We start from the raw sequence: 24,533 nt of genomic DNA on the forward strand, positions 1-24,533 counted from the left end.
CTTGAGTGGCAGTGTCTATCCTGATGCATGTTCTAAAGCTTACCACTTGCTTTCACTTTGCTCCAGCATACTGTGAGTGTAGCAGAAATGGGAGTCACAGCTTGAAGCAGTGATTGAGCACCTGGTGGGAAGGCGGGGCCAATTTGGGGGAGCTCAGCTGTATGCAATGTACCTGAGTGACCAGAAGGGTGGAGCCAGGATCTGCCCCTTCCCAAACCTCATTTGAGGGTTGGCAGTGGAGGCAAGGGGATCTTCTGGGGTTCCCTGTGTACCTGAAGCCTTCTGAAGGTAAGCAGTGCCCCACTTGGTGCAGCCTGGACTTTGCTACTCTGCTATTATTGCTGTGCTTTCCATCATGTTACAGAGGGCAAGTGAGAATTAATTTACATAAACAAATGTTGGCTTTCTTATGACGGCTGAAGTATCTGCTTAGCGTTTCATTGCTTATTAGTGTTTGCATTTCAGTGCTGATTACCCAGCGATGGTCTTTGGGAATGTAATGAGAAGTTGGAGTATTTTGAATGATGACGACATTGAAGTACATCAGTGGAAACAGAGCCTATAGGAAGAAACACAAAATTTTCTCTAAGTAGGAGAAATGAGAAGTCACAGTTGCAATATTCTGTGTTGCACTTTTAAGTTGAGTGGGTTTCGACTTTCTTAGGTCTTTTGTAAGCTTGCTCAGAAACTCAGGTTGGTCTGTTTTCATACTACAGTTTGTATACGTTAGAAGCATCTTGCCAATTCATGGAATTCTTTTGTAAGGAAAAACTGTATTTAGTTGTGTATTATAACATTTGAAGTAAAAGCTGCATATAAATTAGGAAAGTGAAGTAGCGGAAGCAAGCAGATGGATGTCAATCTTTGCTACATCCATGTGGGGAGAACTATGGAAACACTGCTCTGTGGGCTATTTGAAGAGTTCATTTAGAACAGATCTTCAAAAAGACTCAGTACTGATCTGGAGTATGAAGCAGAGCGTGAGCAACATCTGTACTTTTAGTCCATTTGACATTGTAAGTGAATGAGGAATGTTTTAAATGTTTTTCCAGTTCAAAGTTCAGTGTCCTCTTTGCTCACAATGCCGTTACCTTCCACATCTGCACTATCCATCTCTTTCTAGATTGGCTTCAGTTATTTGGCGCCGTTGTGTTTCCATCCCCTTAAAATACATAATTTATTAGTAATCAGCTTAATGTTGTGGTATTTCTTCAGACTCACCTCAGAAAAAGGAATTATTTTGTAAAATAGTTTTTATTGCATTTTCAATGAGGTGTGAATTAGCACATTAACAAGCTTGCCTGTTACCACTGATTTTATTCACTTATAAGTAAACTGGCAACAACTTGAGCTTAGTTTCAAGGCTGTGGTTACCAAGAGTCCTGAAGATACTTGATAGAGCATCACGCAGATCATCTTGGAAATCAGTGTTTGGGCAATTAAAAGCTCAGGTAGCTGGGAATGGTATCAGTTCTGATATCAGCAGGGATGTTTTCAATGAGTTGGGTGGCTTAAGTCCTCATATGGTTAAGTATTGTAGCATGAGAGGCTGTGGGCTGTTGTGTTTTCAGGTGCCTTTTGTTTGTCAGCTGAATTTATTGATTGGTAGTTAACAGCCCATAAGCTTTAAGAAGCAGCTGAATGCTTCCCGGCAGCTTCAGGGCTTACATCCATGTGATACTGAATCTTGGGCCAGGGCTCTGCCTTCACAGTGAGTGTTTTGGAAGGATAAAACATGATTTGTGTCTTATTTAAACACCGTGGAAGTGGTAAAATGCCTTGGAAAGGGCTCAGGCCATAGAACTACTCTGCAGGATCCTGTATTGAAGGTGATCCATTACCACGATCTTCAGTGGAGGAAATCAAAGTGAAAGCAGCTGGGAGAGCTTAATTACATCAATGTGGTGCTGTTGTCAGCTATTGGCAAATAATGTGACCATAAAGACTGTTGTGGCTGTGTGTAAGTGGCCTCAAATCTGCTGTGCTTCGCTACATGCTAGAATGCAGTACTTGCAGTTTTTAATAGTTGTTTGTATGTTCTAAATTAAGATGTTTCTATGCTGTGAAGTTGGGAGGGGGTTGAGAAGAGGCAAGGAAGCTTATGGAAAAAATAAATCTCAATCTCTAATTTCTCTGTATGGGAAAAGGTAGGAGTTTATTTATTATTTATTATTCCTTTCTGCAGGAAAGGAATAAATGAAAATTGATTCAAGGTTCATAATATTTTTTTTAAGACCTGAAACTATGACTTTTTTTTTTTTCTTACAAAAATAAAGGATGAAATTGTGTAATTTGTTCTGTAAAGTTTTGCGTAGTTTGAGGCCAACCCTACGTGCTTTTAAATCCCAAGATCACAAAACTGTCACAGCTCCGTATGATGCTCATAGCCCTGGCAAGCACTTTGCACATACCTCCTATTTCACAAAACTACAGTGAGTCTATTTCTGTAAGCTACTGGGGCAATATTTGGAGACTAGTGAGCCAAATGAATGGCTTATCCTCCTGCTGGCAACGTAACCTTGAGGCTTGAGAAAAGAAAGTGTGAGAACAAGAAATATGACAGTGAATGTATCAGTAGCAATGTTCTGGTATAACTTGAGCTCCCTCTTTGGGCACATGTGTTCTGTGTAGAGGTAAAATTAACAATGCAGGAGCTCCATGTGTCACTGGGAGACAAGTAATGGACTTGAAGGCATACAGCAAACTCATTACGTGCAGTGGTATTGTACTATGAGCATGGATGTGCTACCAATCATCAACAAGCAAGGCAGGTGGATGGAACTCGTAAGTTAAAAAGCAATGAAATATTTCCTTAAATCACTGCTTTGAGAGTCTGCTTCAAAAGAAGAGGAAAAGGAAAAAATGGCAGAGAAATGTGGTCAGGGAAGGGATGCTTGGTGTATGTCTTTGTTTTTCAAGGGAAATCAATTCTTGTGCCTTTTTTTCTCTGAAGCCCTGAGCAGAAGCAAATCCAGGGGACTTGCACTTACAAGTAAGTAGAGTTCAGGAGACACATGGAGACTTCATGGAACAAATGCTGTACTGCTACTGCAAGTCCAGGGAACGTCTAAATAAAACCAAAGTAACTAATCGCGTACTAATCATGTATGCTTGCTCTGGGCTTTCCAAAACGCAAACTGTCAACAAAAGACTGGGAATAGCCTAAGAGACTAGAAATAGTTTCAAAAGATTGGGTGAAAGTAGTTGCACTGTAAACTGAGAAGCAACGGCTCCAGTTTATTTTGGTGAATGAAGAACAGTGAGTCCCTATTGCTCTATTCTTCCTGTAATCCCAAGCAAAATTTGAAAAAATTGCATGATCTACCAATATCAGATAAGGAGGAATCTCCCTCTGGTGGTGATGCTTTGTAAAGCTACCTGTCCACAGCAGAACTAAGGAGGTAGTTACTGTGTGTCAGTCTTCTTTAGAGAAGAAAACGACCGGTAGAGGGCAGCTTAAGGCTTAAACTGGAATATACTGGAATATATAATGTGTTAATATGGCACTAAAGTTAGTTCAGGAGATCCAGCCCAGAAAAAGTTGAGGACAGTTTGTAGTTGGTTAGACAGTTAGTAAGGGCAGCTTGTAGTCAGTGAGCATAGCACTAAATGCTCTAGAGTCCAGGGATTAGGGAGCTGGGGAGGAAGGAGGAAGTGCACACATCTCACTGGCTTCAGTACAAACTCAAAGGCAACATTGAAAGCATTTCAGATTTTGTTTGTGTTGCTGGTTTTCTTTTTTTTTCTTCAGCCTGGACTGGGACCTATCAGCTCTGCAGGCACCAGTTTACTCAGCTCAGGTTAATATTGCTATCTCAGTATTGTGATGCCAGGCCTCAAACAGCTGGTGAATGTGAGTGCCTCTTACACAGTGAGCCCTCATGCAGCTGAGAGCGCTGATTGCTTGCCCAAGTACAGTGCTAGATCAAAACCCTCCCTGTTCTGGGTGCTAAATGCTGTGGAAGCCAGAAATGTGGAAGTTGCACTGAAGTTGGCTGAGTGCTTCACACACTGGGCGCTCATCAGGACTGACAGGCTGTGTAATTGTAGCAATACCTGGTGTTCAGGTCAGAGTGGTGAATTTATGGAACTGATGGTGCACAGCCTGTCTGGATTCAGCCTTTGTTCTTGACAAGGATGTGAATCAATGGATCAGAGATGGTGCAGGAAGTGCTGTGTGCACCACTGTCCTAGCTAGCAATCCTACCTGCAGACCTACAGCAGGCCTGGCAAAGTGTAGCTGTGATGCGGAATTCAACAGCAAAACATTTTTTAAGGAAAAAAAAAAACCCACCTCTGTCACTGAACTTCCCATTATTTAGACAGTGAAAACAGTATCAGTCACTGAAACTGAAAAATGCTGAAAGTTTTATTGATCACATAAGAGACAAGATGAACAGGGAAATAGTCTCTTCCCTGTCACTGAGTGATGTCTTTTAAGAGCATTATATCCATACAAATGCTATGCAATAAAACTTTCTCTAGTCATAAGAGTTGAGTGCAATGTAGCTACAATGTTTCCTAGTTTTGTTTTTGGAGCCATTACAACTTCTCCCAAAACGTTGGTTTTGTGATTGTACTGGTACATATTGACATATTTGCATAATGTACAGGAAGTTATTTTGCATGGTTACTTCTTTTTTACCTTGAAAACTGTATCACTTAAATAAAATATTACACTTAAGGGTTCTTCGGCTTTTATAAGCAAGAAAAAAGAAAAGGCGATAACAAACAAATATCAGTTAAAGAAGGAGCACAAGTTATCTCGAGGAAGATACGGTTCCAGCTTTCCTAGGGCCTATTTTTGTTCTTTTTGCAATGATCATGTCTGTTTTTGGCTGATTTCTGATTGGTAATCGTCTGCTTCAAGGCTTTGTGAGTTGCACCCGTTTATACACTGGCATTGATCCACATAGACGTAGCTATAATTTATGCTTGTTCCGTTTTGGCAATTCAGGATCACATCTCTTCTGTGGCTGCTGAGCTCTTGGCAGCAACTACAGTTATGTTGCATCTGGTTTGCTTGAAGAGAATACCTGCGTTCCGACAGAAAAAGAAGACTTTCTCATTAAGCATCAACAAATAGGAGCATTGTGTGAATATGATTTTAATATAAGAAGAGTGAAACTCTTCTTGCTTCATCTGAGTCTGATTCTATTCATGAGACTCATACACACATTACTTTTGCTGTTGTTCTATGACCATTTAATATAAATTCAGTAGAAACAAAGCTGAGGAGATTTCAACTTACGTGGAGGAGCCAGGACAAGTCCCTTCACAGTATCCCAACTCAACAGCTTCAGGAGATTCACAGTCTTCATATTGGATTACAGTTTTTGTGCTGTAAGCTTTGCAGTTAGTAGCTTCAAAAGAATAGGAAAAAAAGATAAACATGCTTCAAATCTCTAGTTCAGAACTGAACACTAAAACAATTTTGAAGCGCATGATGGCAATGGTGATGAGGAGACAGTTGGACTAGATGATCTTATAGGTCATTTCCAACTTTGTGATTCTATGATTCTATGTCTCACTACTGAGACTATGTACAATAGGCAACAGTAGATGCTACTGTACTACAGCTGGAGATTTCAAGTGGTTTTTTTTATCTTGGCTGTACAGCGTGTTCGGAAGATCTAAGCTGAGGATTGAGTGTGAGGGTTTGTTTTGTGGTATTCACAGTCCAGGAAATTCACCATTGCTTCAAAAGGAAAAAGTATAGAAAGGGTTACTGAAAAGTGAAAGCTAGGTCAGTGAAGAATCTTTCCTTCCACTCAAATATAGATAGAAGTTTAATATAATTACCTGTAAGAGGAAAGCACTTGCTAGGTATTACTTACGTTTACATATCTTGCAGCAGCCATCAGAAGTAGTCTCTGCTTCATCCTTTGCAGAAATAAAGAAGGATACGTATTATAACACGGATGACAATACTGAGTGTGTTAACAAGTTAGCATTGCTAATGCTCAGCTGAAGGCTTCTCTGTGATGAACACTGAATGAAACCGTGGATGTCTTGCTGGCTGATTCATCGCCACAGAAATCTTGAATCGTTGTGAGCTCGTGTAAAAATACTAAGCTTCACTTTGATACTGCTGTTACAGCAATGTTATTTTCATCCTTAAAACATTTCTGCAACCTCAATGAAAATAACTTGTTGCATTCTTCCTGACTTTCTCACCCCCTTGTTCTTCTACACTGCATTCAGTAAAAGCTGGAGCGATGAAAACTTACGGGATCGCACTCCAGTGGACCGTAGTCGGGACATACTCGTTTCGTTTGAACTGCAACGTATTGATCTTCAATTAATTCACATTTGTAGTGGCTGCACAGATCAAGTGGCAGAATCTTACCAACCTAAGATTTTAAGGGAAGAAAAAAAACATTTTTTTTCCATTGTAATCAGATACTGTATGATTACTTCAAAAATGTTTGAGTTCAGTTCTCACACCTCAAAGATTTTTAGATGAATTTGAGTTCTTTGCCAAATGGGAGAAGCCTAATTTTTGTGAACTATGGCTGTCCTGAAAGTTCATATCGTAGATCTTGGGGCCAGATTCTTTCCAGGGGCATGCAGCAGTAGAATAGGGGGCAGTGGGCACAAACTGGCACACAGGAAGTTCCATACGAGGAACTCCATATGGAGGTATTCAGGAATTTCCAAGTAAGTCTTCAGAGACCTAAGTTTTTCCCTGTATTAGTGTTTTCAGAGAACTTTCAGTGTTAAATAAATTCTGACTGGGAAGGGATATATTGGCTGGTGGGAGAAGGAAAAGATTACTTACTTCGAGCAGAACAGTCTCGTTATTTAGATGAATTCTGCAAGATGATACTTCACACTTCCCACAGCACTCTCCATCCTCAATCTTATATTGGTGACCCTACTCACAAGAGATGAAAGAGAAACTATGTTGAGTTGGTGATGGACGGTTCTGGTCTTACTACAGTACTACTGTTTGAAGGCTGATAGGGCATCCCATTGCATCTCAACTCACCACTGGACAAGATGTTTCACATTTAAGTGCTTCGCACTTCACAATGTTTTTCCCATTCTCAGAAGAGCAGGTACAATTCTTACATGAATCTATTACAAATGTTCCACTCTGAAAAATTGGAAAGAAAAAATAACATCTGTTCATAAAGTGTCTTTATAACACACAGGTGAAGGTGGAAGACGTGCTGTATACTAAGTTTTCTGAAGTGCAATTAAGCAAAAAATCTGGCTTTATTTTTGAAGGTTCGTAGGGTTATTTCAAACATTTGAGCTTTAACAATACATCAGCTTCTTTGGAAAAAAAAAAAATACTGAATTCCACAAATAGAAGAAAGAAACTGCTAAAAATGATGCATTCTTGTTTTAAGCTTCTTGAGGAACAGAGGTTAGGGTTGTAAATTGACATGGATTGGCAAAAGAATTTTCCAAAGGGCTTTTGCGGTAGAAAGGGTGTACATTTAATTTCTAGTAAAATGCCACTGTAATTATGCCATGCTCACCTCATATATTTTACCATTAATCTCACAGGTGTTTGAACGTTGCCCTGAAAAACAACCAAAATAAAAATCAGCAAACTCAAACTGTGAAAATACATAAGAAGTTAAGATGTTACCAACGTTTGTTAATAGCATAGAGATTATGGAAAATTTGAATTCAAGCTCAAACCAGTATAGCTGGATGTTAAAGAATCTATCTTTTAATTGGCCAGAAGAGTTGAGTAGAAATGGCACCAAACTTGAGCTAAACACAAAAAAATTCCTTTCTTGCCCTTTCCATATTGGTTCTTTTCAAATTAAATGAGTTGTATTCTGTTTGAACACTTGAAGACCAGTAGCCTTCAAAAATGCCTTTGTATATTGATACCTTATGACTTCTCAGAATGGAACTTGGATGTGAGATCAACTGGAAAAGTGGTATTTTTTACTGAAGTAATACAGTTTGATAACATGCCAGATTCCATTTGTGGCTTTCACAGCATTACTTCAGACTTCGTAGTTCCTCTTGATTTTCCTCTTTCAGGCTTATTTGTAGCTAGTTTTCTTTTTGATTCTTTTATTTAAAAAAGTAAGTATATAAATAAACACATGGATTATAGATTTTATTAATGTTCTACAATACCGCAAGGGTAATTATTATTTCTCGTACGTCAGCAATTCAGTTTCTAATTATGATTTACTTTGTTCCTTCATATTACCTGCTTTTCTAGTGAACTCCGAAGATTTCTGCTGGCTCACTGTTATGTTTACGTATCTTTGTTTAGCTGTAGTTACATTAATGTTAATGAACTTGAAGTACTTGAACTATCCCGTTCTCTGAGCAGATATTAAGAATAATGTTTTTAGCTGAACTCGTATTGCATATTTAGCTAGGAATTGATGTGTATTCAATAAGTGAGAACAATTTAAAGAAGGTTTTGCTGTTACCATGATGGATGTAGGATCTGCCTAGATACTAACAGAAGCACAAAGGTAACTTCCCACAGTGTAGCCTGGTGCATACATTGGTATTTTTAGTACTTACGGCATTCAAGTTCAGGACAGCAGGGGTCTGTTACTGGTAGTACAGGTAAGGCAATAAATCCTACGTCACAAACTACTTCCTCTATATCGCATGGGAGCAGCCGACATTCTGCTGTAGCAGTGTCTCCATCACAGACACACTCCTGGCACTGCGTTGTCCATACCTCTCCAGGCTGAAAATACAAAAATGATTTATTTTGATGTGCCCTTTCGCTCTAGTTATTCGTGGCCAACTTGACTTAGACTCTCACGCTTAGTAAGGATTCCAGATAAAAGTTTTGGTACCATATGATTTCCAAACTGAAGAGCAAGCAAGCTGCGAACAATAAAATAACTGTCTTCTATGTAGGAAAAAAAAAAAAAAAAAAAAAGGCATTGTAACATTTTCATAGCTAGTCCACTTATTTCTGTGATGTTTGAATATTCTTAAAAGTCTCTGCTATTATATTACTGGACTTTTCTATCTCTAGATGCATTCGAAGCCTGATGGTGCAAGGTTTGAAATATGTTTTATCAGGATATTCTTCCATGACAAACTCTGTTATTAAAATACGTGCAAGTTGATTTGAAATGACAGAGGATAGAAGTTGGGATGTTTTTGCAATGGTAATATATTAAAATAAAGAAGGGAATCACCTTTCGTGGAGGATTGACATCAGTACAGTTTCTTTCTGGTAAATCTGTGATGGATGTTGCTGTGGATGAGGGGGCTTCTGTTGTAGTCTCTGAGGACACCGAAGTTAAAGCAGTTGTTGCAGGACATGGCCCCTGAAATGGAGCAATTTCACATTCTTTGCTGCAAAGTGCATAAAAATTACATCCAGCCTTATCTGTTCTGTTGTATACAACTTCTCCTGTAGAAAAAAAATGAAAGAAAAGTTAAAAGACCAATGAAATTACTAAGAAAAAAAACCCCAAAACAAAAAATATTGTGAAAACATGAAGCATATTACTCTGTTGAAGTGATTATTCTATTTAAGATTTATTTGATTATCTTTAATACATTATTAAGGGATCACACTGCTTATGAAAATGATTATAACCATCAAGCAAGAAGCTTACCGGGAGAAAACAAGCCACCAAACACGTGGCAAAAACATGGAGTTGTTCTGCTTGCTTCTGTTGTGGAAGGTGTGGTGGGGGAAGAACTGGAGACTGCAGAAGTGCTTGTAGTGTGTCTTGGCTGTGTAGTACCAGCTGTTGAGAACAAAACAGTTTAGCACAGCATTTGGTTCTCCTAATTGTTACGTACTATAGGAATCTATCAGAATCTGGACAAACCAAACCAATGTTTGGTTGCATTCGACTATTTGACCAACTTTCTGTAATAAATAGATATTGTTGAAATCTTACTGCTCTGTACCAAGTAACATTTGGGATTTTGCAAATAATAGTACTTCTAGCATTAATATATTTTAATGTCTCAGAGTCACCAATATCACCTTTATAGTAATAAATATGAAACCACGGAATCTGCTAAAAGATGCAGGATAAGTGCAATGGCTGATAATTTTTTTTTTTTCCATTAAAAGAAGAACATGGCATTAGTTGACGACATGGGTGTGATAGTACTGGTAGGGGAGCTGGGCACTGAGGTTGTGGTGGTGACAATGGTGGTCATGCTTCCTGCTACAGGAGGTGAGGTCATGGTGGTGCTGGCACTGGAGGTAGGTACGGTGGTCCCTGCACTTGTGGAAGAAATGGTGGTTGTACCTTCTGTTGTAAGCGGAACAGTCTTGGTTGTACTTCCAGCTGTGACTGTAGTTGGGCGTGCTGACGGAGTGCTGGTGGTCTTGGTGACTCCCGTGGTGCTTGTGGTGGTGGTCTCAGAAGATGTGGGGATAGTAGAGGCTGTAGTGGGTGTTGTTGTAGTCTGGTAGCGTCCAGTGGGTGGCGTTACTGAAGTGGTTCCAGTTGAGGTGCTTGGCGTAGAGACAGTAGTGGGTTTTGCTGTAGGCTGGCTTTGACCAGAGGGCGAAGTTGCTGGAATGGCGCTTGTTGACGACATGGGTGTGATAGTACTGGTGGGGGAGCTGGGCACTGAGGTTGTGGTGGTGACAATGGTGGTTGTGCTCCCTGGTACAGGAGGAGTGGTCTTGGTGGTGCTGGCAATGGAGGTAGGTATGGTGGTCCCTGCACTTGTGGAAGAAATGGTGGTCTTAGCTTTTATTGGAGGAGGTAATGTCTTGGTGGTGCTGGCACTGCTGGTAAGTATGGTGGTGCTTTCTGCACTTGTGGATGTAATGGTGGTTGTGCTTTTTGTTGGAGGAGGTGAGGTCTTTGTGGTGCTGGCAATGGTTGTAGGTACAGTGGTCCCTGCACTTGTGGAAGAAATGGTGGTTGTACCTTCTGTTGTAAGCGGAACAGTCTTGGTTGTACTTCCAGCTGTGACTGTAGTTGGGCGTGCTGACGGAGTGCTGGTGGTCTTGGTGACTCCCGTGGTGCTTGTGGTGGTGGTCTGAGAAGATGTGGGGATCGTAGAGGCTGTAGTGGGTGTTGTTGTAGTCTGGTAGCGTCCAGTGGGTGGCGTTACTGAAGTGGTTCCAGTTGAGGTGCTTGGCGTAGAGATAGTAGTGGGTTTTGCTGTAGGCTGGCTTTGACCAGAGGGCGAAGTTGCTGGAATGGCGCTTGTTGACGACATGGGTGTGATAGTACTGGTGGGGGAGCTGGGCACTGAGGTTGTGGTGGTGACAATGGTGGTTGTGCTCCCTGGTACAGGAGGAGTGGTCTTGGTGGAGCTGGCACTGGAGGTAGGTACGGTGGTCTCTGCACTTGTGGAAGAAATGGTGGTCTTAGCTTTTATTGGAGGAGGTAATGTCTTGGTGGTGCTGGCACTGCTGGTAGGTATGGTGGTGCTTTCTGCACTTGTGGATGTAATGGTGGTTGTGCTTTTTGTTGGAGGAGGTGAGGTCTTTGTGGTGCTGGCAATGGTTGTAGGTATGGTGGTCCCTGCACTTGTGGAAGAAATGGTGGTCTTAGCTTTTATTGGAGGAGGTAATGTCTTGGTGGTGCTGGCACTGCTGGTAGGTATGGTGGTGCTTTCTGCACTTGTGGATGTAATGGTGGTTGTGCTTTTTGTTGGAGGAGGTGAGGTCTTTGTGGTGCTGGCAATGGAGGTAGGTATGGTGGTCTCTGCACTCGTGGAAGAAATGGTGGTCTTAGCTTTTATTGGAGGAGGTAATGTCTTGGTGGTGCTGGCACTGCTGGTAGGTATGGTGGTGCTTTCTGCACTTGTGGATGTAATGGTGGTTGTGCTTTTTGTTGGAGGAGGTGATGTCTTTGTGGTGCTGGCACTGGAGGTAGGTACGGTGGTCCCTGCACTTGTGGAAGAAATGGTGGTTGTACCTTCTGTTGTAAGCGGAACAGTCTTGGTTGTACTTCCAGCTGTGACTGTACTTGGGCCTGCTGACGGAGTGCTGGTGGTCTTGGTGGCTCCCGTGGTGCCTGTAGTGGTGGTCTCAGAAGATGTGGGGACAGTAGAGGCTGTAGTGGGTGTTGTTGTAGTCTGGTAGCGTCCAGTGGGTGGCGTTACTGAAGTGGTTCCAGTTGAGGTGCTTGGCGTAGAGATAGTAGTGGGTTTTGCTGTAGGCTGGCTTTGACCAGAGGGCGAAGTTGCTGGAATGGCGCTTGTTGAAGACATGGGTGTGATAGTACTGGTGGGGGAGCTGGGCACTGAGGTTGTGGTGGTGACAATGGTGGTTGTGCTCCCTGGTACAGGAGGAGTGGTCTTGGTGGTGCTGGCACTGGAGGTAGGTACGGTGGTCTCTGCACTTGTGGAAGAAATGGTGGTCTTAGCTTTTATTGGAGGAGGTAATGTCTTGGTGGTGCTGGCACTGCTGGTAGGTATGGTGGTGCTTTCTGCACTTGTGGATGTAATGGTGGTTGTGCTTTTTGTTGGAGGAGGTGAGGTCTTTGTGGTGCTGGCAATGGTTGTAGGTATGGTGGTCTCTGCACTTGTGGAAGAAATGGTGGTCTTAGCTTTTATTGGAGGAGGTAATGTCTTGGTGGTGCTGGCACTGCTGGTAGGTATGGTGGTGCTTTCTGCACTTGTGGATGTAATGGTGGTTGTGCTTTTTGTTGGAGGAGGTGAGGTCTTCGTGGTGCTGGCAATGGAGGTAGGTACAGTGGTCCCTGCACTTGTGGAAGAAACGGTGGTTGTACCTTCTGTTGTAAGCGGAACAGTCTTGGTTGTACTTCCAGCTGTGACTGTAGTTGGGCCTGTTGGCAGAGGGCTGGTGGTCTTGGTGACTCCCGTGGTGCTTGTGGTGGTGGTCTGAGAAGATGTGGGGATCGTAGAGGCTGTAGTGGGTGTTGTTGTAGTCTGGTAGCGTCCAGTGGGTGGCGTTACTGAAGTGGTTCCAGTTGAGGTGCTTGGCGTAGAGATAGTAGTGGGTTTTGCTGTAGGCTGGCTTTGACCAGAGGGCGAAGTTGCTGGAATGGCGCTTGTTGACGACATGGGTGTGATAGTACTGGTGGGGGAGCTGGGCACTGAGGTTGTGGTGGTGACAATGGTGGTTGTGCTCCCTGGTACAGGAGGAGTGGTCTTGGTGGTGCGGGCACTGGAGGTAGGTATGGTGGTCTCTGCACTTGTGGAAGAAATGGTGGTCTTAGCTTTTATTGGAGGAGGTAATGTCTTGGTGGTGCTGGCACTGCTGGTAGGTATGGTGGTGCTTTCTGCACTTGTGGATGTAATGGTGGTTGTGCTTTTTGTTGGAGGAGGTGAGGTCTTCGTGGTGCTGGCAATGGAGGTAGGTACGGTGGTCTCTGCACTTGTGGAAGAAATGGTGGTTGTACCTTCTGTTGTAAGCGGAACAGTCTTGGTTGTACTTCCAGCTGTGACTGTACTTGGGCCTGCTGACGGAGTGCTGGTGGTCTTGGTGACTCCCGTGGTGCTTGTGGTGGTGGTCTCAGAAGATGTGGGGACAGTAGAGGCTGTAGTGGGTGTTGTTGTAGTCTGGTAGCGTCCAGTGGGTGGCGTTACTGAAGTGGTTCCAGTTGAGGTGCTTGGCGTAGAGATAGTAGTGGGTTTTGCTGTAGGCTGGCTTTGACCAGAGGGCGAAGTTGCTGGAATGGCGCTTGTTGACGACATGGGTGTGATAGTACTGGTGGGGGAGCTGGGCACTGAGGTTGTGGTGGTGACAATGGTGGTTGTGCTCCCTGGTACAGGAGGAGTGGTCTTGGTGGAGCTGGCACTGGAGGTAGGTACGGTGGTCTCTGCACTTGTGGAAGAAATGGTGGTCTTAGCTTTTATTGGAGGAGGTAATGTCTTGGTGGTGCTGGCACTGCTGGTAGGTATGGTGGTGCTTTCTGCACTTGTGGATGTAATGGTGGTTGTGCTTTTTGTTGGAGGAGGTGAGGTCTTTGTGGTGCTGGCAATGGTTGTAGGTATGGTGGTCTCTGCACTTGTGGAAGAAATGGTGGTCTTAGCTTTTATTGGAGGAGGTAATGTCTTGGTGGTGCTGGCACTGCTGGTAGGTATGGTGGTGCTTTCTGCACTTGTGGATGTAATGGTGGTTGTGCTTTTTGTTGGAGGAGGTGAGGTCTTCGTGGTGCTGGCAATGGAGGTAGGTACGGTGGTCCCTGCACTTGTGGAAGAAACGGTGGTTGTACCTTCTGTTGTAAGCGGAACAGTCTTGGTTGTACTTCCAGCTGTGACTGTAGTTGGGCGTGCTGACGGAGTGCTGGTGGTCTTGGTGACTCCCGCGGTGCTTGTAGTGGTGGTCTCAGAAGATGTGGGGATAGTAGAGGCAGTAGTGGGTGTTGTTGTAGTCTGGTCGAACTCAGTGAGTGGCGTTACTGGAGTGGTTCCTGTTGAGGTGCTTGGCGTAGTGCCTGGAGTTGTTAATGCTGTCGAGCAGCGTTGGCGGTCACAGCACAGCACACTGACCTGGTAGTTGAAGCACATGGGGTACTTGCTGTTCTGATCCTGGTTTCTGCACTCCAGCCCAACATCGAGGCTGCACTTCAGTTTCTGGTCCAAGCTCTCCAGGCTCCTGTCAGGGTAGTTTTCAGCACGGCACCTGATGTCCTGCGGCTGGGAGCACAGGTCATAACCAGCGGCACGGATATTTGCATAGGTCTCAAAGTCTCCATCCTGGCTACTAGAGCTTGGGAAATCCACATCAAACCACTGCGTCCAGGCACAGCGCGGCTGGCAGCTGTTGGTTGGGGGAGGGGTCGTGGCAGTAGTGGTGGGTGAGGTGGGGATGGTGACTGTGCTCCCAGTCGTAAGAGGAGTGGTCTTGGTGGTGCTGGCACTGGAGGTAGGTACGGTGGTCTCTGCACTTGTAGAAGAAACGGTGGTTGTACCTTCTGTTGTAAGCGGAACAGTCTTGGTTGTACTTCCAGCTGTGACTGTAGTTGGGCCTGCTGACGGAGTGCTGGTGGTCTTGGTGGCTCCCGTGGTGCTTGTGGTGGTGGTCTCAGAAGATGTGGGGACAGTAGAGGCTGTAGTGGGTGTTGTTGTAGTCTGGTAGCGTCCAGTGGGTGGCGTTACTGAAGTGGTTCCAGTTGAGGTGCTTTGTGTAGAGATAGTAGTGGGTTTTGCTGTAGGCTGGCTTTGACCAGAGGGCGAAGTTGCTGGAATGGCGCTTGTTGACGACATGGGTGTGATAGTACTGGTGGGGGAGCTGGGCACTGAGGTTGTGGTGGTGACAATGGTGGTTGTGCTCCCTGGTACAGGAGGAGTGGTCTTGGTGGTGCTGGCAATGGAGGTAGGTATGGTGGTCCCTGCACTTGTGGAAGAAATGGTGGTCTTAGCTTTTATTGGAGGAGGTGATGTCTTGGTGGTGCTGGCACTGCTGGTAGGTATGGTGGTGCTTTCTGCACTTGTGGATGTAATGGTGGTTGTGCTTTTTGTTGGAGGAGGTGAGGTCTTTGTGGTGCTGGCACTGGAGGTAGGTACGGTGGTCCCTGCACTTGTGGAAGAAATGGTGGTTGTACCTTCTGTTGTAAGCGGAACAGTCTTGGTTGTACTTCCAGCTGTGACTGTAGTTGGGCCTGTTGGCAGAGGGCTGGTGGTCTTGGTGACTCCCGTGGTGCTTGTGGTGGTGGTCTCAGAAGATGTGGAGATAGTAGAGGCTGTAGTGGGTGTCGTTGCAGTCTGGTCAAACTCAGTGAGTGGTGTTACTGGAGTGGTTCCAGTTGAGGTGCTTGACGTAGTGCCTGGAGTCGGTAATGCTGTCGAGCAGCGTTGGCGGTCACAGCACAGCACACTGACCTGGTAGTTGAAGCACATGGGGTACTTGCTGTTCTGATCCTGGTTTCTGCACTCCAGCCCAATATCGAGGCTGCACTTCAGTTTCTGGTCCAAGCTCTCCAGGCTCCTGTCAGGGTAGTTTTCAGCACGGCACCTGATGTCCTGCGGCTGGGAGCACAGGTCATAACCAGCGGCACGGATATTTGCATAGGTCTCAAAGTCTCCATCCTGGCTACTAGAGCTTGGGAAATCCACATCAAACCACTGCGTCCAGGCACAGCGCGGCTGGCAGCTGTTTGTTGGGGGAGGGGTCGTGGCAGTAGTGGTGGGTGAGGTGGGGATGGTGACTGTGCTCCCAGTCGTAAGAGGAGTGGTCTTGGTGGTGCTGGCACTGGAGGTAGGTATGGTGGTCTCTGCACTTGTGGAAGAAATGGTGGTCTTAGCTTTTATTGGAGGAGGTGATCTCTTGGTGGTGCTGGCACTGCTGGTAGGTATGGTGGTGCTTTCTGCACTTGTGGATGTAATGGTGGTTGTGCTTTTTGTTGGAGGAGGTGAGGTCTTTGTGGTGCTGGCAATGGAGGTAGGTATGGTGGTCTCTGCACTTGTGGAAGAAATGGTGGTCTTAGCTTTTATTGGAGGAGGTAATGTCTTGGTGGTGCTGGCACTGCTGGTAGGTATGGTGGTGCTTTCTGCACTTGTGGATGTAATGGTGGTTGTGCTTTTTGTTGGAGGAGGTGAGGTCTTTGTGGTGCTGGCACTGTAGGTAGGTACAGTGGTCCCCACACTTGTGGAAGAAATGGTGGTTGTACCTTCTGTTGTAAGCGGAACAGTCTTGGTTGTACTTCCAGCTGTGACTGTAGTTGGGCCTGCTGACGGAGTGCTGGTGGTCTTGGTGACTCCCGTGGTGCTTGTGGTGGTGGTCTCAGAAGATGTGGGGATAGTAGAGGCAGTAGTGGGTGTTGTTGTAGTCTGGTCGACCTCAGTGAGTGGCGTTACTGGAGTGGTTCCAGTTGAGGTGCTTGGCGTAGTGCCTGGAGTTGTTAATGCTGTCGAGCAGCGTTGGCGGTCACAGCACAGCACACTGACCTGGTAGTTGAAGCACATGGGGTACTTGCTGTTCTGATCCTGGTTTCTGCACTCCAGCCCAACATCGAGGCTGCACTTCAGTTTCTGGTCCAAGCTCTCCAGGCTCCTGTCAGGGTAGTTTTCAGCACGGCACCTGATGTCCTGCGGCTGGGAGCACAGGTCATAACCAGCGGCACGGATATTTGCATAGGTCTCAAAGTCTCCATCCTGGCTACCAGAGCTTGGGAAATCCACATCAAACCACTGCGTCCAGGCACAGCGCGGCTGGCAGCTGTTGGTTGGGGGAGGGGTCGTGGCAGTAGTGGTGGGTGAGGTGGGGATGGTGACTGTGCTCCCAGTCGTAAGAGGAGTGGTCTTGGTGGTGCTGGCACTGCTGGTAGGTGTGATGGTTCCTGCACTTGTGGGTGCAATGTTTGTTGTTCCTGTTGTTACGGGGTGTGTTGTCTTGGTCGTGCTGGTACTGCTGGTAGGTGTTGTTGATGAAGTTGTTGATGCAATGGTGGTCGTACTTTCTGTTTGGTGCACTGACGTCTTAGTGGTATCTGCACTGCTGGTATTTTTTGATATTGTCGTCGTTTCTTTTTGTTGTGATTTTGTTCCTATTTGTGACATTGTTGTTTTATTCTTTGTCTGTATTGGAATTGCTGTTGTTTCAGTAGTTGTGAATGTAGTTTGTTGTGTTTGTTTTGGTGTTGTAGTTGTTATTTCTGAACATGATATATATTTACAGCATAATACTCTGATTTGGTAATTGAAGCATTTCTTATCTTCTTGGTCTTTGTTATTGCATTTCAATTCAGTGGTTTTATTGCATTTTATCTTTTGCTTATGATATTTTATTGTCTTATCTGAGTGTTTATGTACTCTGCATTCAATGCTGCTCGTGGTATTACAAGTGCTTTTTCCTTGTCCTGTGATATATTGAAAGGTTTCCTCTTCATTTTCAAGCTCTGTCCCATCATACCATTCTGACCACTCACATATATACTTCACGCATACACTTCTTGCTGGTGTTGTGGTTGCCATTTCTGTATTTCAAAGAAAGAAATATAAGTTTTGTTTTCTTCTACTGAGGAAAATGTCATTAAAAAGAAGTTATTCAACTTCCATGCATTTATTGCTATACATAATATTTGTATGTTAATATAGTATTTTAATGAACTTGTTTTGAGTATCTTGATTTTCACTTTTAATATAGGTTTTCATCTCATCTCTTTATTCCTTTTCTCATTTTTATTCTCATTACCACTATCCACTTACTATTGCGTAGCTACACAACTATACTAGTTTTAAAATATTTCTAAAAAATAATGAGTTTCCTAATTATTTTTAGTATTATGGCATTCATTTCTAAATTTATTATATAAACAGGTAATATTTAGTTTATTTATATAATATATTATGGAATACATATTAATATTTCTTATTTTAATGAGATTTCTGTTCAGTATGTTAGCATTATGAAAATGAGTGTATGAAGCATATACCCATTCCATCACATGAATGTTACAACCACTTAATAGAAGACTTAAATTTGATTGTACAGTTCTTGCTGTAGTATTCTGTAATTGTGCTGAAATACTTCTCAATTTCTCTCAATTACATGGTCAGTATGAGTTCACTGCTGGAAAATGTAGATGTTCAGGTTATTAAAGATGATCAGATTGGAAAGATTCCAAAAAATGGTTTAAAATAATTCGAGCATTCCCTCAAAATTATTTTATCTTCTGTTTATGCTATTGTGGTCAGTAGTTTTTGAAATGTCAGTAATTGTCTTTTGTGCTGGTCTAGAATTACTGTTTTTTATTTGTAGGGAAGTGAGATTCTGAAAAGAGCAAAGACAAGTAAGTTTCATCATTTTTCCACTGGAAAAAAAAAAACAAAACAGTAAAGTAGTGGAGACTGACTTTGTGAGAAATGCTGTATTTTTTATATATCTTTTTAAGCAATTAAAGCTGCCAATTGAGTTGGTTGCTTCAGAAGTCAACAGTTTCAAATAAAAGTATGTGCTAATGGCTCATCCCCTTTAGGCAATTTTCAATCCCTCCTAGAGATTTTTCAGTTATTTTGAAAAGTATTCATGCATACCTGTTGTAGGTTGACTGGTAGAAAATGTAAATGGGGTGGTTGTGATTCCACATTCAAATATATTTCTGCTTATTGTTCCATTGACATCACATGTTGCATGGAAACACCATCCACTTCCATCTGTGGTGTTGTAGATGAGTTCATTATATTTATAGATGTTGTTTTCATATATGCAGTTACATGCTGTAATTGATAAGATTATTGTTGGTCACCTATGAAAACATAGTATCCTGTATCTAAATTTTTCACAGTGCTTCTTGGCTGTCTTACCTTTATCATCAAACTTGCACTGTAAACCTTCTGATGTGCACTCGCTAAAATAAAAAGCATAAAATACACTTATTTTATTATAAGCTAATTGTACCGCTATCATCTTTCTGCCAGATTCTAGCATCAAGAAACAGAAATAGATAATTGTGAATGACAACTTAGTTGATTTATATAATAGCATTCAGATGGGCATGTTGCCTCAATTCCAGCTAAATAACAATTGTTCATTCCACATTACTAAGGCCCTTTTCACACTGCAGAGCCATCAACATACAGCCTGAATAAAAGCAGGTCTTAATTTTTTCTTTCTTGTAGTGTGGATCATCGTCAGAACTGACTGCATTATGGAAGATCCACTCCTTACCCATTTCATTCTGTTAACATCAATTCATATGTGTTTACTCCTTGAGCACCCAGTTTATATTGATTTTTTTTTCTTTTTTTTTTTCTTTTGCCATGGTTTTCCTAAACCTTTCTTTACATTAAACCCAAGCTTATACATAAAGTGAAATTAAAGATTATGCAAAGTTATAAGTGCAAGTCTTTAGCAGAGCCATGTATAATTTTCCTTGCATTTGTTTTTACAAACACATTAAGAAGGGAGAGTCTTAAGTACTACAAGCATGCTCTAAGAATGTAATAAATCCTTGGAAGTAGACCCCTTAGTAGATATATATACTTCTGGAATGATATTTTTTCCCGCTATAGCAATGGAAAATAGAGGAAGCTTAGTCTCAAAGTACTTACTGTTTTCGTTGTATCGTTGTGCTGAGGATTTACAACATAATTATGATCAAATTCAACAGAACAAAAAGTGTAATAGATCCTAATAATACTGAATAGTAAGAAAGCTGGTATTAGGTGGAAAGGCCAGGCAGCATGAAACTCACTGTGTTGTGAAACAGGAACATTCAATTTCCCATTGTTGGTTTAGTCAGTTTTTCTTGTACACAATTAGATTGGTGTGTTAAGCCTTACCATAATTGACATTTATCCCGCATATATATCTTTCCATCTTCATTATCATAACAGTCACAGAGACTGACACACTTCATCTGATCCTCATGAAAATATGGCTTGTCTGGTGGGCAGTTGGGGTAGCAGCCTGAAATATGGGAAAGGGCATATACAAGGTTGAAAAAGTGTGAACAGAGAAAATCAGGAAAAGTTTTGTTTGTGCAAGATGTGTTTGCACGTTGTGTTTTTAACAGCAATAATTTTTACTACTAATTTTTTCCAGTAATTGTAGGAAGTAATGCAGAGCATTAATGTTAGCAGAGCACTTAGCCACAGATGTTTTCATGTGTGCTTTATTCATTCATGCTGATGCAATGATGTTGAAGAGAATTAAATGATGAGAAAGGCTGATGGAGAAAACAGGTTCCATTAAAGACTATTCAAAAGATTATAAACAAATTTATCCATTTAAGGGTACTTGCAAGCTCTTTTTACCTTCTAAACCTGGCAAGTTATGGAGGCATTTTCCACTTGGGTTCTTACAGGTCTTCATACAGGAGGCTCCACAAGGCTTATAGTGCCATTCACATTCTCCTTGTTGATTATAGTAATCACAGAACAGTGCTAAAGAGAAATATAAATTTGAACATGTTCAGAAAAAAACCCAAAACTCTTTTGAGCCATGTCTGTTAGATTCCTACCATGCTGCCTTAAACAGCCTTGAAAACTGAATGAATAGGTGAAATGTGTGACCATCAAAACCCTTTGGAAAGTACACAGTGCAATTATAATTCATGTACATGAGGTACACAGAATATATATTCAAAGATAGCAGCAAGGAATTGCTGTATACTTTACTACACTTTCAGAAGAAGTGTATAGAAAATAAAACTCACGACAAATTGATGGGGTTCTCCAGGCTATGCAGACACCAACTTCATTACATGCTTGAGCATAGGCAGCTACTGCTGTACAAAAACAATCACAGTCTCCTCCAGAGTCACAGGCACAAGCATCTGTCACACAGGCTTGATAATATCTTGCTGGTTCAATCTGTCATAAAAAAATAAGTATTACACTATACATTCTTCCTTCTAAGTTTTGTCAACTTCGCTAGACTGATTTTCTTAAAATTAGGATCTCAGAAGGAAGGCCTATATCAGTTATTTCTTTTGTTATGTTTATATACACTGTTAGACACCAGACGTAATGCCAGATAATAATTCAAATCACATATTGACATAATTTTAGACATCTAGACTTGTGTCCCAGTGAAAGATTGGTTTCATGTTCCCAAGCCGTACTAGGCAGCCATAACCTGAAGATCTCTAGTAGTGGAAAGAACTAAGGTAATAGGAACAGCACAAAATTATCCTGCATTGTTGATATGTACTGGCAGTTAATACTGCCTCATTACTACCCCAAAATGTTATTTCATTGAATTTGTGTTCATTACGTGGTATGTTTTATCCAAGTTACACCATAAGAAAATATGTAGTAATTCTGAAATTATTGTTCTTTCCCAATAAGTTAGTATCATCTTCTATGATCTATATAGCCTACTATTTCTTACAGGTAGGGGCTATAGATCTGTTTGACTGTTCAAGATATAGGCTGAAGTTACACAATTCAAAGTGAAACATGCTGTCTAATGAATTAAACATATATGGTAAAGTGTATGAAGATTCAGTAACAGTCAGGCCCTAATCTTCACAGAGTCAACTCCTGCCCTGGTGATACCTGTGAGTGACAGGCAGCAAAGACATTGCTGTTGATGATGCTACACTGCTTCTCTGACCAGGACTTTCGATAAGGGTTGGTAGAGCATGGGTCCTTTAAGAAGTGAGCATCAGGACATGTGGAGGATACTTTCCAGCTGTTTCCGAACTCTAGGACATCCTCCACTACAGACAGACTCCTTGTAGTGAAGTCATTGATGCCATTGCCATCATAATTTCCACAGAGGCCACAGATCTGACCCTGCAAAAGGAAAAAAAAATTATGATGGATATGAGAAAACAAAGATCTGAAACTGAAAGAATACATGAAATTCAGCTCTTAGATTGCCATTCTATTCTAACTTTCCCAAAGATTCCCACTGAAGATACATTTTAGGTTTAGATATTCTGGAAAAGCAGCCGTCTGTTTCCTCAGCAACAGAACATGACCACCAAGGCTACAAACAGCTACAGACTTTCCTTTTTTTAAATCTGAACAGTACAACTGTCTTGATCATTTTATCCATTTTTGAGGACGTATCAACTTTGAGGTACATCCTCTTAACATTTAACAAAGGAAATGAGGACTCAACTAGTTGACCATGCTACAATGCTTTTCATTTATGCTTTGTTTTATACAATGGATGTTCATACAAAAGACAGTCTTAGAAAGCTGTCATAAGTACTGCCAGTACACCCATGTAACTTACTCGTTAAGTCTACTGTGATGACTGCTGACAGATGGAAAAATAAATGACATTTTCCTTGCATTTCCAGAAATATCTCATTCCAAATTTCGATATGTGAAATGGTGATAGGCTGTAACAGATGCTAAGCTTTCTCTGTGGATTCAAGGATTATACTCTGCCCATGCTTTGTCCCTTGTTCATATATATACTTGAAAAATATATAACATTTTACTTAGTATTTTACTTCCTTGTTTTTTGGAGTATAATAATTTGGACTTATGTGTGAATGTGTACTGGAAACAATAGATGATTTTTCAAAATCAGGACTACTGAATTGATTTCTACACATGTAGCTATGTAATCTTAGTAAAGTCTGATAAGCTTTACCAAGATTCACAAAGTAATTTTAACAAGTACGGTCCATAGCAGCAGTTTACCAACTCAAGTTCTGTCAGGCCAAATAGAAACTGAACACTGCCTTGAGCACTCCAAAGAGTAGCTGCATTTTTACGTGTCTTCCTAAGGTACCAGAGGAATAGAAAATGACATATGACGTCCTCCAGGAATGCTAGAGAAATCACCTGTTTGGGATATTGTTTTAGTCAGATAAAAAATTAACACCCAGTCTAGGTCTAGACTACTAGTTCCGCACCTTAAATTCAGCGCTCAGCTTGATGAAGATGCTGGTTTTCTTGTCCCACATGAGGATCAGTCCGCTGGTGGTATCAATCACTGTGTACATACCTATGTAACGGACTGTGAATGGTACTTCACCACCTTGTCCTCTCTGTATCACACTGACACGCTCCTCACTGAGTATCAGTTCATAGTGCTGAAAACGGAGGAAAAGGTGATTAGAAATGAACCTAATAGCTACAGCTGTGCTACTGAACACTTTTTTCTCCACTTTTAAGAGTACTAAAACCAGTTTGTTTAATGAAAAATACATCATCCAAATGTAATGTGGTTCAAATCTCAGGTTCATGGAATTGTGGTAAAAACGTACTTTAAATGGAACAGATTGTTGATGAAAAAATGATGTCATGGTAGTCATAGAGGAACTACAGTGCACAGAGTAAGAAAATCTTCTGATGTGATCAGCCAAAATTTTGCTACAGGTAGTTTTCCTCTAGAGCTGTAGTTTGTCCAAGGGTAAGTATAAGACAGCTTTGTGAGGCTGGAATAGGCGGATAGCAGGGAAGCTGCACCAAATACTTCACCTGATTCTGGCTTAAGCTTAATTTACAGGTTGATCTGCTTTTCAAAATATTTTCTCTAAACTTCCTTGCGGCAACAGATATCCTGACTTCTCCCAAGCTTTACACAGATACTGAACAAAAACCCCCTGGTCTGTAATGTAATACCTACATACCTCTAAGAAAACTTTGATAGATTTTGAGCAAGTTGTCCCAGTGCTGCCGCAGGGAATATTTTCAGTGATAACCTGGAAGGTCCCATTCACTGTGTCACTCTTCCCGCAGTGGTTCTGAGTAGTAAAATTAAAAGCATGTTATTGTTTCAGATAAGATCAAGATTATATTACAATGTAGTTTTGTTAAGTAACAGTACCCGGACTAACGTGTATTTGCAGTTTCCACTGAAGCTGAATGTCTGGTCATCAAAGGTGGTATAATGTCCATCTCCGTAAACAGCACACGTGCCCAGGCATTGTTTTTTGGTGCATTCCCACATCCTATTCTTGCACACACTAGGAAAGAGAATTAAATGTTTTAGTAATAAAGTAACTCGCTGTCTTATGCAGACATATCCCAAAAACTCAGCATTTGTTTGGCATCTCATTCTTGATAAATGTTATATTGATTCTGAAGTTAAAACAGTCTTTTACATTTCCCATGTGAAGTATTAAAGCAAAGTTCTCTTCTTCTATTCCAAAAGCATGAACTGCAAAAAAGGGTAGAATGTAATGGACACCATCCTCCCAAAGGTTTTCTCCCAGTTTGTGCCTCAGCTGTCTACCTGCAACAAAAGTTGCTCATCTTTCTGAGTCAAAACTTAA

General features: G+C 42.0%; 1 protein-coding gene across 1 annotated transcript in view; it reads right to left on the reverse strand.

Moving 5' to 3' along the window:
- Positions 1-4,459: 4,459 nt before the first annotated feature.
- The window catches only part of LOC125694675 (mucin-5AC-like), a 35,652-nt gene continuing 15,578 nt past the window's right edge, over positions 4,460-24,533 (reverse strand). Inside the window, exons 21-40 of the mRNA XM_048948241.1 lie at positions 24,086-24,224; positions 23,889-24,002; positions 23,169-23,348; positions 21,850-22,089; positions 21,006-21,162; positions 20,605-20,733; positions 20,131-20,257; positions 19,153-19,196; positions 18,883-19,065; positions 10,224-17,822; positions 9,573-9,707; positions 9,147-9,364; positions 8,512-8,683; positions 7,491-7,534; positions 6,992-7,099; positions 6,782-6,877; positions 6,231-6,353; positions 5,838-5,883; positions 5,252-5,363; positions 4,460-5,036 (exon numbers count right to left, since the gene is read on the reverse strand). Coding sequence (XP_048804198.1) covers positions 4,823-5,036; positions 5,252-5,363; positions 5,838-5,883; positions 6,231-6,353; positions 6,782-6,877; positions 6,992-7,099; positions 7,491-7,534; positions 8,512-8,683; positions 9,147-9,364; positions 9,573-9,707; positions 10,224-17,822; positions 18,883-19,065; positions 19,153-19,196; positions 20,131-20,257; positions 20,605-20,733; positions 21,006-21,162; positions 21,850-22,089; positions 23,169-23,348; positions 23,889-24,002; positions 24,086-24,224 — 10,180 coding nt within the window. The 3' untranslated portion in view covers positions 4,460-4,822. The remainder of the gene's footprint in view (positions 5,037-5,251; positions 5,364-5,837; positions 5,884-6,230; positions 6,354-6,781; positions 6,878-6,991; positions 7,100-7,490; positions 7,535-8,511; positions 8,684-9,146; positions 9,365-9,572; positions 9,708-10,223; positions 17,823-18,882; positions 19,066-19,152; positions 19,197-20,130; positions 20,258-20,604; positions 20,734-21,005; positions 21,163-21,849; positions 22,090-23,168; positions 23,349-23,888; positions 24,003-24,085; positions 24,225-24,533) is intronic.

The sequence above is a fragment of the Lagopus muta genome, chromosome 6, assembly GCF_023343835.1.
Source record: "Lagopus muta isolate bLagMut1 chromosome 6, bLagMut1 primary, whole genome shotgun sequence".
NCBI lineage: Eukaryota > Metazoa > Chordata > Aves > Galliformes > Phasianidae > Lagopus > Lagopus muta.